Source organism: Neopsephotus bourkii, unplaced genomic scaffold (assembly GCF_033783945.1).
Source record: "Neopsephotus bourkii isolate Nb327-2 ecotype Australia unplaced genomic scaffold, CSIRO-AGI_Nbou_v1 NB_1020, whole genome shotgun sequence".
In the NCBI taxonomy this organism is placed as follows: Eukaryota; Metazoa; Chordata; class Aves; order Psittaciformes; family Psittacidae; genus Neopsephotus; species Neopsephotus bourkii.
Window position 1 is genome coordinate 217634 of NW_026901509.1, and position 14815 is coordinate 232448.

At 34.6% G+C, this 14815-nt stretch overlaps 1 protein-coding gene across 1 annotated transcript in view; it reads left to right on the forward strand.

Annotated features, from left to right (window-relative positions):
• The window catches only part of CNTLN (centlein), a 190513-nt gene that overhangs the window by 125877 nt on the left and 49821 nt on the right, over nt 1-14815 (forward strand). The window contains exons 15-17 of the mRNA XM_061360342.1: nt 1992-2166; nt 4793-4886; nt 5527-5750. Of these exons, the coding sequence (XP_061216326.1) occupies nt 1992-2166; nt 4793-4886; nt 5527-5750 (493 nt within the window). The remainder of the gene's footprint in view (nt 1-1991; nt 2167-4792; nt 4887-5526; nt 5751-14815) is intronic.

Below are 14815 nucleotides of genomic sequence, written 5' to 3' on the forward strand. Positions count from 1 at the left end.
AGAACCATCCACACTAATTATTTCATGTATGTTTTATGCACAGTCATTGTACTAACTTTAATTGAATGATGGTTAAAAATCAGTTCTTTAAAGGTAATTGTTACTGCATAGAGTTCCAGTCGTAAGTCACAAGTCCCTTAGAAAATTGCACTGGCAAGCTTCATAAGCATTTTGAGTTTTTTGCTTCTGCTTCTGTTTGTTCACACATACTTGGAGGAGGAAGCAGTAAGCCACTGAGTGAATGGGTATCACACCCTGAATTTCAATACTTTGTCCTAAGAGACATGCAAAGAAATTCCTCCAGCCTGTATTTACCCAAAATAAAGAGAAGGTAAGAAAAGAACAAAGAAGACAGTATTATCTTCTTGGGCTTCATGCTGGCTGTAGATACCTTAAAGAGCAAATCAGCAGTGGCAAATGAAACCCTTCTGCTGCTTCTCCCCATGCAAAATAAGGGTCTCCTAAACACAGGATCTTAAGAGAGAAAACAAATGAAGAACCATGTAATTTGTCAGTTGCCATCATTAATGTGAAGCTTGTTTGGTTTTCTGTTTAATTTAATATTGCAGAAAACATACATGTTTTTCTGCTGCAATCAGTACGCTTTTTATTTAATTGACTGTGTTTTGCTTTTTAAGAATACAATTCAGCAAGCAAATTGTTACTGCAGTTTGAGTGAAGTGAAAAGTAATTGTATGGCATTGATTTTCATGGCTAGCCATAAATACTGCTTTCAGTAATTCTACAGGTATCAGGTTAGGGACTTCGTGTCATAGAATAGTGAACATTTTTGAAGGTTATGTTTCAAGGTGTCATTCTCAACAAGTTAGTGAGATACTTTCATTTACTTCCCTCTTCTATTTATTAATAAATACTGTTCTTTATCAGTAATTATTGCCTTTGAATTTCCAGATTCAGGCCTTCAATTTTCTAAATACAACATTCCTTGAAAGCAGGAAAATATGTACATAGTTTGTAATATCTCTGTGCTACTCCAGCACCTTCAAACTGTTAAATTGATTTCTTTTCTTATCAGTTAATCAGACATACCAGTGTGTCAGGGCAGGTTTGAAACTTATAAAGATGTTTCTGCATGAAATCTTCAATTTAAGGCCTCTTTTCTGGTTAAGTAGCCACCATATCTAAACCTTACGTTTTTATGATGGTGCAACTTAATTGGAACTCAACTGTGCCTTTTTAAATGCCTTGGTTTAAGAAGTAACAAATCAAAATAACCTTCTATCAGAGGATTCCTTCACAAATCCATTTGCACAACTGATGTTTAATAGCCACTGATAGTATAGAAAATATTATATCCAAGACTTCATGTTTTAAAATGGACTTCAATGAATATCAGAAAACAAATTATAATCTGGGGCAAGGCAGTGGGATTCTATGAAATTAAGAGCATATTGAGTGAAAGTTTAAGGAAAAATTTGAAGAGTGAAAGCTTCAAGTCCGGTTTCTGTGCATGGCAGGCAGTGTCAGTAGAAAGACTACCAAGATTACAGAATTTCAAAGCACTCCGAAGGTGTACTTGGCAGATATTTCACTGAAGTGTTATTTCTGAGTTTGTCTCAGTCAACATTACAAATAAAGTTAAATTAAAACAAAATATAATTAATGAAAAGTACTGTGCATTTGTTTGTTTTGTTTTCAAATGTCAAAATGAAAATAAGTATAAAAACAGTATGTCTCTGTGAGCCATTCACAGACTAGAAGTACTAACCAGTAGTTTTTCACGTGTATGACTTTTGTAGACTGTAACAAAGGCTGTCCTTTAAGAAGCCGTTGAAGTCTCACACCTCAGGGCATTGTAGAGTGAGATTCCATTTGACACAGTAAAACTTGATAAAATAATTTCCCAGATTTCTTCTTTATCATATTTGTAAACATCTGTTGAATAAGTCAACTCAGTACTGTCTGGTTTTGTTTGGAACTGATAAGGTTTAACTTTATTTTGTTTTGTTTTCCTAAATGTCCTGTTTTAGTGACCCTGAAATACCGACTTCTGAAAGTTTGGAAATGGTGATTGCGAACACAGTACAAAACATTGATCCACTGCCAGACAGAAGTAAACAACAGGGAAAAAAGCAAACACATGATAGTCAAAAGCCCTGCAACATCGTTCGTTTAGAAGGCAAACCCCACCTATATAATAAAAAGGTATATAATAGAACTTGGTTTGTACCCATGTGCATTTTTATAGTATTGTCACTGCTGTTCCCCTTTTAATTAATTTGACTGTTGTAAACTGAAAAAATCTGTTTCTAGATACTCAATGGGTAGTTTCATTAGAATTTAGAATATTTTCTGAACAATTAGTCTGTATATGTGGAATAATAGCGTCTACAGTAGAGGGAATGTAAGATGCACAAAAGCTTATTAAAAAATGTTAAGTTACTATAAGCTGTCCAGACTAACTTAGTTACTTTAAATCTGGCTGCCTCTCCATCCAAAGAATGCTGCAGGCATACCATTAAGCTCTCTCTCAAGCAGGAAAACCGTACAGAACAGGGTGACCTAACCCATAACAAGTAATATCCCTATCTCCCCTCTAGCAAAATGTTGTGCTGATGAATCAAGCGTGAACACCTCTCAGTTCATCTGGTGTGTGCAGAAATAGTTTTCTGAGTCTTAGATTCTTTTGGCTCTATCACTCTCCAAGAAATTTTATCTAGAGAAAACTATGCTTTTAGTTTTTTCTTAACCTATTTACATTCATTGTCTGGGATTTGAACCCCTTGCCTCATTCTTAACATCTATATGCTGTTTTTTCACAGAAAATGGCCAGCTGGTTGTTTCCCAGGTCTTTAGAGCCTCCATGCAATCTGTAACAGATGACTAATTTTTGGACTTTTGAACAGTTTCTAGTATTCTTTCCCTTCTGCATTTGCCCAAATAAATCACTTCATGGAATTTAAAACACAAAAAGATATTGTTGTTTCTTAGTTCAAGAAACAGAATACTGAAACACTGAACAACTTGATGTTAGATAACTGGTTTGAAATTCTGCTATGTATGGCCATATAATAAAGAGTTTGAAAATATACTTTCTTAGTCTCCAAAATTTTGAGGCAAATACAAGCTATCATCTTGTTATATATTATTGATGTGTTTCTATCAAAAGGTCTATTTTTCTGGTACAAAAGCTGAAAAAAAGGGAAATTCTGCAACCATCTGTTGGTATAGAATACACAGTATGAGCAGATGCATATGATATATTTGAAAATCTGACAATGTGTGCTACTCTTGTTATCTCCTGCTGCACCTATATGAGGATATACAAGGCAGGGAATCCAAGAGGTGCTGGTCTCTCTGGCTTAGTAGTGCAGACACAGGCAGTATATTTCTTGTTTTCCCATTTACTCTCTGCTCCTATTGGAAAAAAACACAGATATTTTCTGGTACATTCTGACATATGTGACAGACTGGTTGACTTGGAGCATAAACAGGAACCATCCCAAGAGCCGGAATTGGGTAAATACACTTCAGTAGAAGTCCCCTGTTGCAGGAAAAGTATCTGAAAATATGGCTTGTGACAACAGAGGATAGCATCGCAAACAGGTTTAGTATCAACAACTGGGAACACCAGTTTTAGCAGGAATCTTAAATCCCTCCTGAAGATTTAAGGACACTTAAGCTGGGTCATGGTATTCTCATACAATGGGATGCTAGAGAAATCTCCTAAGTCCTGAGCTATGTCTTTGGTTGGAGATGAGATAATTTATGACATGAAGACTTTCTCAGTTTTGCTGCACACTACCCTGTGCAGTATGAGGACAGTTACTGGCAATCTCACGTATATTTATCAGATCTGCGGCCTAAAGTGGAGATCTCTGTCCTTCTGCTGCAAGCATGGATCATTTGTTTGTCATCCGTTCAGAGTGCTGTTCTCTGTAACCCACCATTTCAGACTAGTATCTGTCGTCCACTTACATATCTTCGGTGTTTGTAGGATCCTCTGATCATACTGATAGGATCTTAGTACTGCTTTCCATTGTGGTCTTCGAGACATGGAAAACAATAATTATGAGACAACTAAGGGGACAGATCTACAAGAACTTGACCTCCTTTGTTTTCCTTTGCTTTAGTTTTAGTCTGAGAAGTTGGGACTTAATTTCTTTTCTTTTTTTTCTAGCATAACGTATTTCCCTGTCCTTCAAATTGGGTGGTGATTGTACAAATGTAGAATTCATACCTGTACTGTCCTACAATGTCAGTAAATTTAATAGATAATCTCTTGCTGTTTAATCTTTTAAATTTGATAAACAGCTGTTTTAGTTATGAATATTTCCAGAAATATTTTGCATGATATCACATGGAGATTGCAAACTGAAGATTGTGAAGTTTGGATAAATGGTGCAGAATTCCAGAGCAAAAGTGTTTTAAAATACACTGAGCATTTAAGACTCAGGGAAATAGTACTTTGATTTTGGAGAAAGCCATGCTGTGGTCATTTTCATTTTCCATATTGCAAGGAGCATTCTTCTTCAGCCTCTAATCTAGTTATTAATAGACACTTTATTTTCCTCTGGGATTCTTTGAGAAGGGTTATGAATGAACCTATAACAGTTCATTTCTTATTCTACATTTGGTGGGAAAGGCAGAAATTTGTGCTCTTTGCTGGCTGGTTTTATAAGACTGATTTTCAAATTAAAAATAATTAGAATATTGTGTATTATTTGAACTAATTTTTGTTGTTTCAGTTCGAACTGGATAACTTTGGAGTATTGTGGTGGGAGTGTCATAATGAAAAATTCCAAGCTTTGTGATTTTGCTTTTTATTTAGGGCCATTCTCAGAATAAAGACCTAGAAGAATTACATTCCAAGAGGAGGAAGGTCTGCTGTCCCGTAACATTATGTCCATCAATTCTAAACAAAGGTAGGAATATTATGTATTTCCACAACTTTGTAAGTAAGATTGGCAAAGCATTCATGGCTGAAATTCTGAAATCTCTTCTATAGTACACAAACCCACTTAAACGCTGTTGCAAGATTTGCTTGTTTAAATTTACATGAGTGTATTTTTCAAAGCTCATTATTTTTAACTGAAATTATTATATAAAAAGTGATTGTCAAGCAATATCTTTTTGCACAGTTAAAATATACTGTATTTTTACTAAATCCCACCCATTGAATCTACTAACTGAGATAAGGCTTTTCACTACCTTTTAGTTCTTTGTGCCCCTTTTAGCCAGTGAAACAAAATTATCTGTATTTTGGCTTAGATGTTAAGAAAAAAAATCTGTTAACAAGGTACTGAAGCCTTTATTTCTGGGAATTGGAATCAGATCAGAAACTTGAGCTGCAGTGAGCTTCCAAGTCCTTATTGAGTTAGCAGTGTTTGCACTCCAAAATAGGAACTACATAGTGCGCTTACAGGTTAACTGAATTAATCTACCACCTTTCATACTGAGAAATGTTTTACTGGCTAGAACAGTCCTTTGAAGAGCAAAGAAAAATCAGAAATTATGTTATATATGATGATCTGTCAGTTTAGTAACGTTCCGTTTTATGTTTAGTGAACAGAACAAAAAGAAGGAATATCATTGTCAGGAAACCAGGCTATGCTGTTACTCTACTACATGAAAGAATTAAGTCACTGCAGGAGCAGCTAGCTGTTTTACAGAATGAAAAAAAGACAGCAGTGTCTTCTGTGAACGTATTTAAAGAAAACAATGAAAAACTAACAAATGAGCTACAGCTGGCTGATCAGAAACTTCAAACCAGTAAACTGACCATAGAGGTAAACTACTTTTTATTATGCCGTTTTGCAATGTTCAGATTAGTTCTGTTATCGTAGTTTTGTGTAAATTTGATAACGCTGATTTTTGTATCTGAATTTGTTATGATCAAGATTATGAGTTGTTATATACTAGCATGCTTTATATTGTATATGTTGTTATTTATACTAGCGTGTGAGATTTTGGATTAGTTACTATGGGCAAATAATACTGAGGCATGATTTACTATCAATCCAATTAATTAACTCTTATGAAAAAGAATCATAGAATCATAGAATGGTTTGGGTTGTAAAGGATCTTACAAATCACCTAGTTCCAAGCCCCCTACCCCAGGCAGGGACACCTACCACTAGACCAGGTCGCTCAAAGCCCAACCCAACCTGGCCTTGAACCCTGCTAGGGATGGAGAATCCTCAGCTTCTCTGGGCCAGTGCCTCACCGCCCTCACAGGGAAGAATTTCTTTGAAATACATGTGGGAAGTTTAACTTGTGCTCTGAGAACTTCCCTGAGAATCTGGTCAGTTCACATGAACTAGAACCCATTCCTCTGTGCAGAACAGGCACTTTTGGAGTAATCATCTTCATACACTCCAAGAGCAGAGCGTTCAAAGCAACTGGAGTTTTATTCCAAAGGTTTCTCAGACCAGTTCCATATTTGATTGAATCCCATCACTCTCTGTCAAGGTGGAAAGCTAGAGAACAAGTTTTATAAAAATACAGACGAGTAAACTGTTTGGTTCAAAGCCCCAAAGGCGACAGCTTTCTCTACTTTGGTCTTCATTCCTGCTTAATCTTTTTCCATACTATTACTCCTTTCTAGTTTTCCCCATACTCATTTATATATATGTATTTTGTGTTAATCTATATGCAGCTCCTCAGCTGGAATTCTTTTCTATTCATACTGTAGTGATTGGTCTGCCCTTTATAGAGCTGAATCAACAAACACTTTTGCAGTAATTGTCTCCTGTTGGTCACACACACATCCTGCTTCCAGAATTATAGTGCTACAACAGATGGACCTGCTAGAAGGAGGCAGACATTAAAAAAGAAATCAAATCCCCTCCCCCTCAAACTTCTTTGCATTTCTGTCTTCGCACAGAAGGCAGAAGCAGTACCAGGAGCAGCACTTTTCACTTTTGTAAGGCTGGGGAACTGCTATTTTCTAGAGGAGGGAAAACCTCATTTCTGTTACTCATTTTGCATAACTATGTATATGTAATGAATTGTTCAGAAAGAGTTTCCAAGGTCATTGGAACCAATGGAGATCTGCCTGTCTCACAAACAGTATCATAATGTAAAGTTTCATGGACAGTATAAACTTCACATAGAGTTATATGTGTAATTTAGGTAAAATATTCTGCTTGCTCAGACATCTTCATGATTTGACTTCTTAAAGGACTACACCTAATGTGTGTGTATGAGAGCAAGATGGGAAATAAAATAAAAAAGGCCATTATCAGGAAACTGAAATTTGTGTCAAGATAAATACTGCTGTATTGTAGAAGACTGACTAAAAGTGAAACAGCATAGCCTTCAAAACAAACCATTTTTTTTTTCACTCAGTTTTTCTGGAAAGTTTTTTAAAAAATAGTGGTTACTGGTCTATTTAAAGGGCAGTGCATTCTAAGCAAAAATACATAAATGATGTTGCAGGTACTCAAGGCAAAATCTTTATTAGGCATGCACATTTTTTTCCTTCTCAGCAAACAATTCAAATTCCCTTTCTTACGACTAATTACTCTTCAGGTGCCATACTAGTGCTACCAAGTGGGAAATTTAAAGAAGAGGCTTGGGCTACTTGCCAAGTGAAAATTAAGGAGCTAAAGAACCTACACGGTCACTGCAGGGTACACTCACGTTTGAAAGAGAAAACGGCGATTTAGACAGATCAAATGACTTTAAAATAGACATTTGTTTGGGGGGTTAGTGTTTTATTTTTGTTTGTTTTTTTTTTACAAGAAACACTAAGATAGTTAAGTATTAAGATACCGCAAGAGAAGTAACTTTCGGTGTGTTTTTTTTTTTCTTGCAAGAGCACTGTTTTCATTGTTTCTTCTCAGTGCTTCTGTTACTTAGATTTCAGAATTTTCTTGCATAGGTAGATGGTAAAAAACAAGCAAACAGATCATGAAAAACTGAAAGATTGAGGCAATGTCTAGATTTAGAGAGAGTCTTTAAATACTTCAAGGGTGTCAAAAATGTCTGGTATCTAAAAATAAGCTTCAGTATGTAATCACAAAGTTCTGACTAATCTTAAGTAACAGTGAACTTGTGATACTGGTCTAAAGTGTACCATTTTACCAACAGTAAACATTAATATCATGGATGATGCCATTTTGCCTGAATTTGGCTAAGAAAATAGATCCATTAGCAGACAAGGGCAGATGTTTGTGCAGTCAGTCCTTTATTATAATCCCCAACGAATCCAGTGCTAGAAAATCAACTATAGACTTAAGATTTTAATGTTCAAGATGTTCATTTTGAGACAGACTTTACAGTTCATACAACCAAAGGACTGGCTGGCATCTCCTGATTTTCAGAAATGTAGGTGTATGTATGGTTTTGTGTATTTTTCTTGAAGATCCACCCAGGCATGTATGTATGTGTGTATTTGTCTGTCAGCTTGTAAGAGTTCAGAATGCTGGATCTGAGGCAGTTTGATTTGGTTTTTTTTTCGTTTGTTTGGCCTTCTAAACACTGCAGCAATGTAGATTTCTTGCTTTGTTTTGATTCTGCAACAGCAATTTTTTTTTTTTGCATATTTCTGCAAAAATGTCTGTAAAGTGACTGCACATGTGAGATCAAAGCTCGCATTCTCCAAGGATTCACATCAACACTGAGTCAAGACCGTCTGTACAGAACTATGGTAGTTACAATTTGCTATCTGTGTACAGAAATCACAGCTGGGGCTGATACTTAATGTAGAAGCAAAGGGATTTAGCATTTCCTAAGTTTCTTAGAAAAATGTCTGAAAAGAATTGTTGGAAAAATCCAGGATTTTATTTTCTAAGATTTATTGCCCTTCTTTTCATTTATATCACTGACTGCTTATAAGAAGAGTATATTTATTGCATACAACATAGTAATTATAATTTGTTTTATGTAGTAGGTGTCATTTTTGTTGCAAAAGTTCAGGCAAAGTATATTGAGTAAGAAATGAAAATCATAAGCAGGCTAAATCTTAACTATTTATCTCATTTGTGTCAAAGCCATTCACAGGTCCGCTGCTCAAAAATACTGGAGGATCTTTTGTGTCATTTCTCCAGTGTTTCTCAGGTGATGTCACAGGAAAAGCTGCATTTCCTAATGGAATGACATAGGCATTTGCCAAATTCCTGTGTAATTCTATTTCAGCAGGAAACCTGAATGTTAAAGAATGGAAACATGTCAACCAGTCAAACACCAACAGATCCTTTGGAAAGAAAAGTGAAGGTTTAAGTAAAGTTTTCTAGATGCACAGATGTATTCCTGAAGATACATACCTTAAGTTTTTTATGAACTGGGAAGAAAAGGAGCTGGTTTTGTTTTTAGTTTTGGGGTGTTGTTTTTTTTTTTTTTGGTTTTGCATATTTTAGCTGCAGCCTAGGATTTTTTCTGATAGCATTTTAAAAATCCCACCAAACTGTATTTTAGCTATTCAATTTTCCATTTTCCGTGAATGTTAAGGGAACTTTTTTTCCCTGAACTCACACTTTGCGTTTGCAATAGAATTTGCTTGCCAAAAGTTTATCTCAGGTATAGAAGGGTGTGAGCATGAAAAAATGGAAGAGTAAAGCACTAGTGAAAAGTCTAAAGCTTTTTATTCTTTAAAGTTTGTTTGTGGCTTTCTTTACAAATTCTCATGGCTACTTTTTGCTGCCCAGTCTATCAGAGAACAGCTCAGAATTCAGTGTTGCATCTGCAAATTCAGCACCATAGCTTTGCTCTTTTTATGGTACCCAAATATGAGTGAACCAGCAATTACATTGAAATAAAGATTAAACTGATGCTGATTTTAGATGCCTTATAAATTATTAACTTATCTATTATTTACACAAAGTTGTCACTTTGGCTTTCATAAAGGGATTTTTCCCTTTTTAAGAAATGTATTCTCATTTACGTAACAATTTTTGTATGTCTGTGGCTTTCTTAAAGTAAATTTTAGGAATAAGCTTGAAATTATGAACTGAACGCTGTTTGAAATTACCCTGCAGTAAGATAAAACTGCTTTTGGAACTTCCTCAGTTTTATTCATTATAGCAAATGTGTAATTGTTTTGACAGTTTTGGGGGACTTTCTACATAAATGTTGTCCAGTTAGAAATTCTCACAGGCATATCCAGTTGTTTTCTCCCAAAATGCTTTAACAGGTATCCTCATTTTATTTTGACTCTTCTTTCATGGAAATACTCCGACACATTTGCACTATTTTTTATTGAGTTCATAAGAAAGCTTCTGCATTCAGTGTCATGATTTCTAAATTAAGTGGGTTTCTTTTCTTTCCATCACATGAAAAGACATTTTAAATTATATGCATCAGATGATACTATTCATACCTACGGAATACCTGAATTATAATATTTTATTAAAATATTTAGAAGAAATAAAATTTAGAAGATTTAAATAGCACTTTTTACAGATTAACTGTGCAGGAAATTGTTGCTACATCAGTATTGGATGCAGGAATTCTGACTTTCTATTTTTACTACAGTAGTAGTAAAAAAAAATAAAGATGAAATAAACAAAGAACTGTGAAGCTTCTTAGGGAAATTTTTGTTCCCAAAAACATCATAAGAAATGTATTTCTCCCCTTCCTCTCTTTCTTTAGAAGTGTACAGGTTATCCTGTCCTAGCTACTTTGTCTAAGAGTAGTCTTGGTTAATTTGCAGCAACTATAATCTTAGGCACAATATTTAAGTAAAGACAGTTTGTATAAATATTTAAAAATCACAACAGCAAAATTTCTATTTTACTTTTTCTGAAAATGCAGCAGAAGTGAAACCAGAAGGAATTAAAATGTGATAAAACAGGATATACTGCCTGACCTTTGCAGAGTGCAAATACAGTGTAAGACAGCAGAGGTTTATGTAATAATTGAACTAAACTATGTACTGGTATGAGACTGGATCTTCTCAAAATCTGATTGGGTGTTAAGTCCTTTTTTTTTTTTTAGCTTCTGAGATCATATTGCTGTTGTCATTGTGTATGCATGCCCTGAAAAGACCTCTTTATGGTCACAGTACATAATTCAAAACTCAAAACTCACCCCAGTCTGTGTATTCTTGAGAGAAAGATATTCTTCCTGGACTTACCACAGTGTTCCAGACCTGAATGGCAACATTATCTGTAGGTAGAAAAAATTGTGTGCATTATACTTTAAAGTTGAATCTTATGGCATTTTGGTGCTGTTTCAGGGTCCTGCATGTAGTTTTGAAGGCTCTGACATGTATTTTGGCAATATTAAGAATAGATTCTCCTATACTGTAGTTTTATTAGACCCTTGTTGAGCTTAATACATTGAAAATCAGGCTATATGTCACATGTATAAAGACTGGAAACAGTCAGATGCTGCTCTGTGACTCTAGAATTCACCTCTTTCCAGTCCTAGTCCAAAATTCTGCCTGAAATAAACATGATCAGCTAAATAGATATGTTTCAAGCTTTTTGGTTACTAAATGGGGAAATGTCTGTATAATTTTTCCTCAGTTAAATTACTGATTCAGCATCGCTGCTGATCTAAAACAGTTCTCAACTTTTTATTTTCTACTCTGTCAGAGAAGTTAACTTGGAAATAAATTGAGGAATGTGAAATGATAAACACAAAAGTAACTGGCCTTTTAAAATGCATTTACTCCACCAAAAAAAAAAATTTTTTTTATTTATTTTTGTAGTTTGCTGCATTGAAAACTTACAGCATCCTGAATTAAGTTCTGTTAAGAGAACTACACTTAAAATATATTTATCATGAAACTGTGCTGTCATGACAAAATAAAAATAAAGCAAAATACCTTTTGCATTTATATTGATCTCTGAAGAAAAATTACAATAGACCTGTTGAATTATTGATGAACAACAGTTGAAGTACATTGCATGTAGGAAATGAGTTTCATTCATAAATTAAAGAGAGCAGTTTGCATGGACTAGAACTGTGAAAGTTGTATTATATTGCTGTCAAAACGAAATAACTTAGAGGAAGGTAAATTCTAGAAAAATATAAAGAAAAAATTGTGGAGACTACATTAAATTCATAAATACACTCAATACCATTTATATTGCTGTATCATGTAGAAATTGTAAAAAGTGTGGGTTTGTATTAAAAGAAAATCTGTCACAAGGATTAGCATGTTCTTGTCATGTTAGAAACAAACAGTATACATGTGTATAAGCACATCTAATATAGTTATCTGATAATATAATACAATAACAGAATTACTTGTATTAATACTATATACTTGTATTATAGTAAGCACTGGAAAATACTATCTTGTAATTTTTTTCTTCATGGATTTCATGTGAAATGTAGTTTATTTTTCTTCACTTTCCCTGTGATTTAAACAAACATTCCTTGTACATTGAATCTTATTATTAGACAGAAAATAGAACTCAGTTTGTAGTTTATTCTCCCAAAAATTTCCTGAATAAGATACTATGTGGGACCTTGAAAAGTTCAACAGATAGTCTTGTAATTGAATTCACTTTTGTACTCACAGGAATGTTTTCACTGAATTCAGTCTGATCTGATGATGTAATTGAAGTTAAGCATAGAACTAGACTGGGCTCTTGAACATTCAGTACTATGTGAAGTTCTCAGAATAATGTAAGGTTTTGTCAGATGATTTTTATTCCTCATCAGATTTTATCCCCCAAAATCCTTTTATTTGGGAATAATTATTCATATATTGACAGATTACATTTCAGCACTGGCAGTCTTTTTTTTCTCATAGATTGCCATAGAAAACCAATTTAGGTTGCAATTGGATCAGTACTCTTAGGCTTGTTCACTGGAGTGATCTATAAATTATTCATTGCTACGAACTACCGGTATTAACTACGAAAGTGATTTACTAAACACTAATCACATGCATGTGCTTATTTCCACTGAATTCAATGACATTTCAAGACCGCCTGTGTATGGTGGTAAAAATATATTTTATTTGCTCTAGTCTTGAATATAGACCTCTCTGTAGTGAGAGGTTCTTTTGTGTTTTGAACTTGTAGGGAAGGAATTACAATAGAGAATGTAATATTTGAAATACCATTAGATTGTAATAGTGATTATATTGTATGATTTAGTATTCTGATAGACTGTCAGTCTATGTACCATTCTCTGTGTACCATTCTATATAGGTGCTACTAAAATGCAAGAAATAGGTGCCTTGAGTTTCTAGCAGCTGTATATCATACATTGAAAGTCTGAATTTTCTCCCTCTGCAAGATTTCAAGAGTCATGAAACACTTAGGAAGTACTTCTGCATTTCTTTATACTGTGAGCATGAGTTGATTCTCCTGGCCTCTCCTAATGCATCCTTTTATCCTACTTCCCTTTCCTTTGCTCCTGTCCTAATCTGGTCAGTAATTATCCCTCATTGTGAAGCTAGGGGACATAAGATTGGTGGAGCAGGGTGCTCAGCATGGTTAGCAAGGTAGATCGGTGCATGGAATAGGTGAATTAGTAAAAGATGGGTTTATTCCTTATTTGAGGAGCTGGAATTTGAAGGAGCAGGGTCATGCAATTGCAAAAATGGCTGTATGACCTGAAAGTATCTAGAAGTCTTACAAGCACATCCATTTATTTTTGTTGTGTGTCCCTGTGTAACAGTGATTGCTTGTATAAAAATGTACCTATGAGATTAAATTCCAGAAATGATCATCATGGTTGGTTTCACTTAGTATTTGGATTGGAGCTAAGCATTGACACATGGAACAGTGTAGATTATGTGTCTCAGTCATGCCTTAAGGTTAAATTGGTGCATATGATTACCACTTAATCATTTTCAGTAGCTCAGAATCTCACGTACCATGAAATTAATTTTTCAGTTGATCCCTCACATGAATGATAACATTATTTTTCTTCCCCAAGATAATGATTTACACCTTACACATCTATTCTATTTGGATATACTATGAAATATATGACAGTCATTTTGCTTTTTGTTTGGTAAGTAAAATCTTTCAATCATTTTTAAAAATTAGTGGCAATGTAAAAAATCCAAGCCAGTGTAAGAGGATATCTTCAGTCATTGACACCTATTTTAAGCTTTCAGTCATCACCAGAGGCTGATTGAAAAGTATAGATCATTATGACCTCACAGCGTTTTTAATGAGGAAATCATTACATCATAATGAAAACCAATACGTTGCTCAAGTTCATGTTGAGCAAGGCTGAATTGCGGTCTCCTGGGAACCAGGGACTCTGAAGAAGAATGAGTCCTAGTAGGTAATGAGCTGAGCATGAACTCCCATTGCCATTGTGAAAAATGCTAGCACAGTCCTTGAATATATAAACTAGAGGCTACACGATAGAAGCAGAGAGAATGTATTTTCTTTTACTTGGCGTGATTTGAGTGCTCCTAGAATACCCTATGTAGCTCTAACCCAGAATCCAAGAAAGACATTGGTAAAAGTAAAAAGCATTTCAGGAAGACTCATGAAAAAGATTTGAAAATACACCATTCTAGAAAAGAATTTGATGTTTTCGGAAAGTTAAAAGTTTAAAAATTAAAAAGTAACTGGAGTTTAAATATTTGCATGATGAGTCTTCAGTCTAGCAAATGAAAATTGGAAAAAAAAATTTAAGGGCACAGAACTGAAACAAGATAGAATCATACCAGATACGAGGTTTGTAATTTTATGTGACTTTAATTGACCATTACCAATTGGACTCAGAGAATTGCAATTATATTGGACAGTTAATCTAAAAAGGAAGAATTAGTGAGAAATCAGCTGCTCATGGTTAGTGGTGGGCAGTCTTTCTGCAGGGAATAAAATAAAAAGTCTGTTCTGTAGGAAGCAACAAAAAATAGAGATGGGAGGAAAGAGGGTATGTGAACTGAGCTATGTGAACTGAGGTAATGAAAAGTAGAAACAGG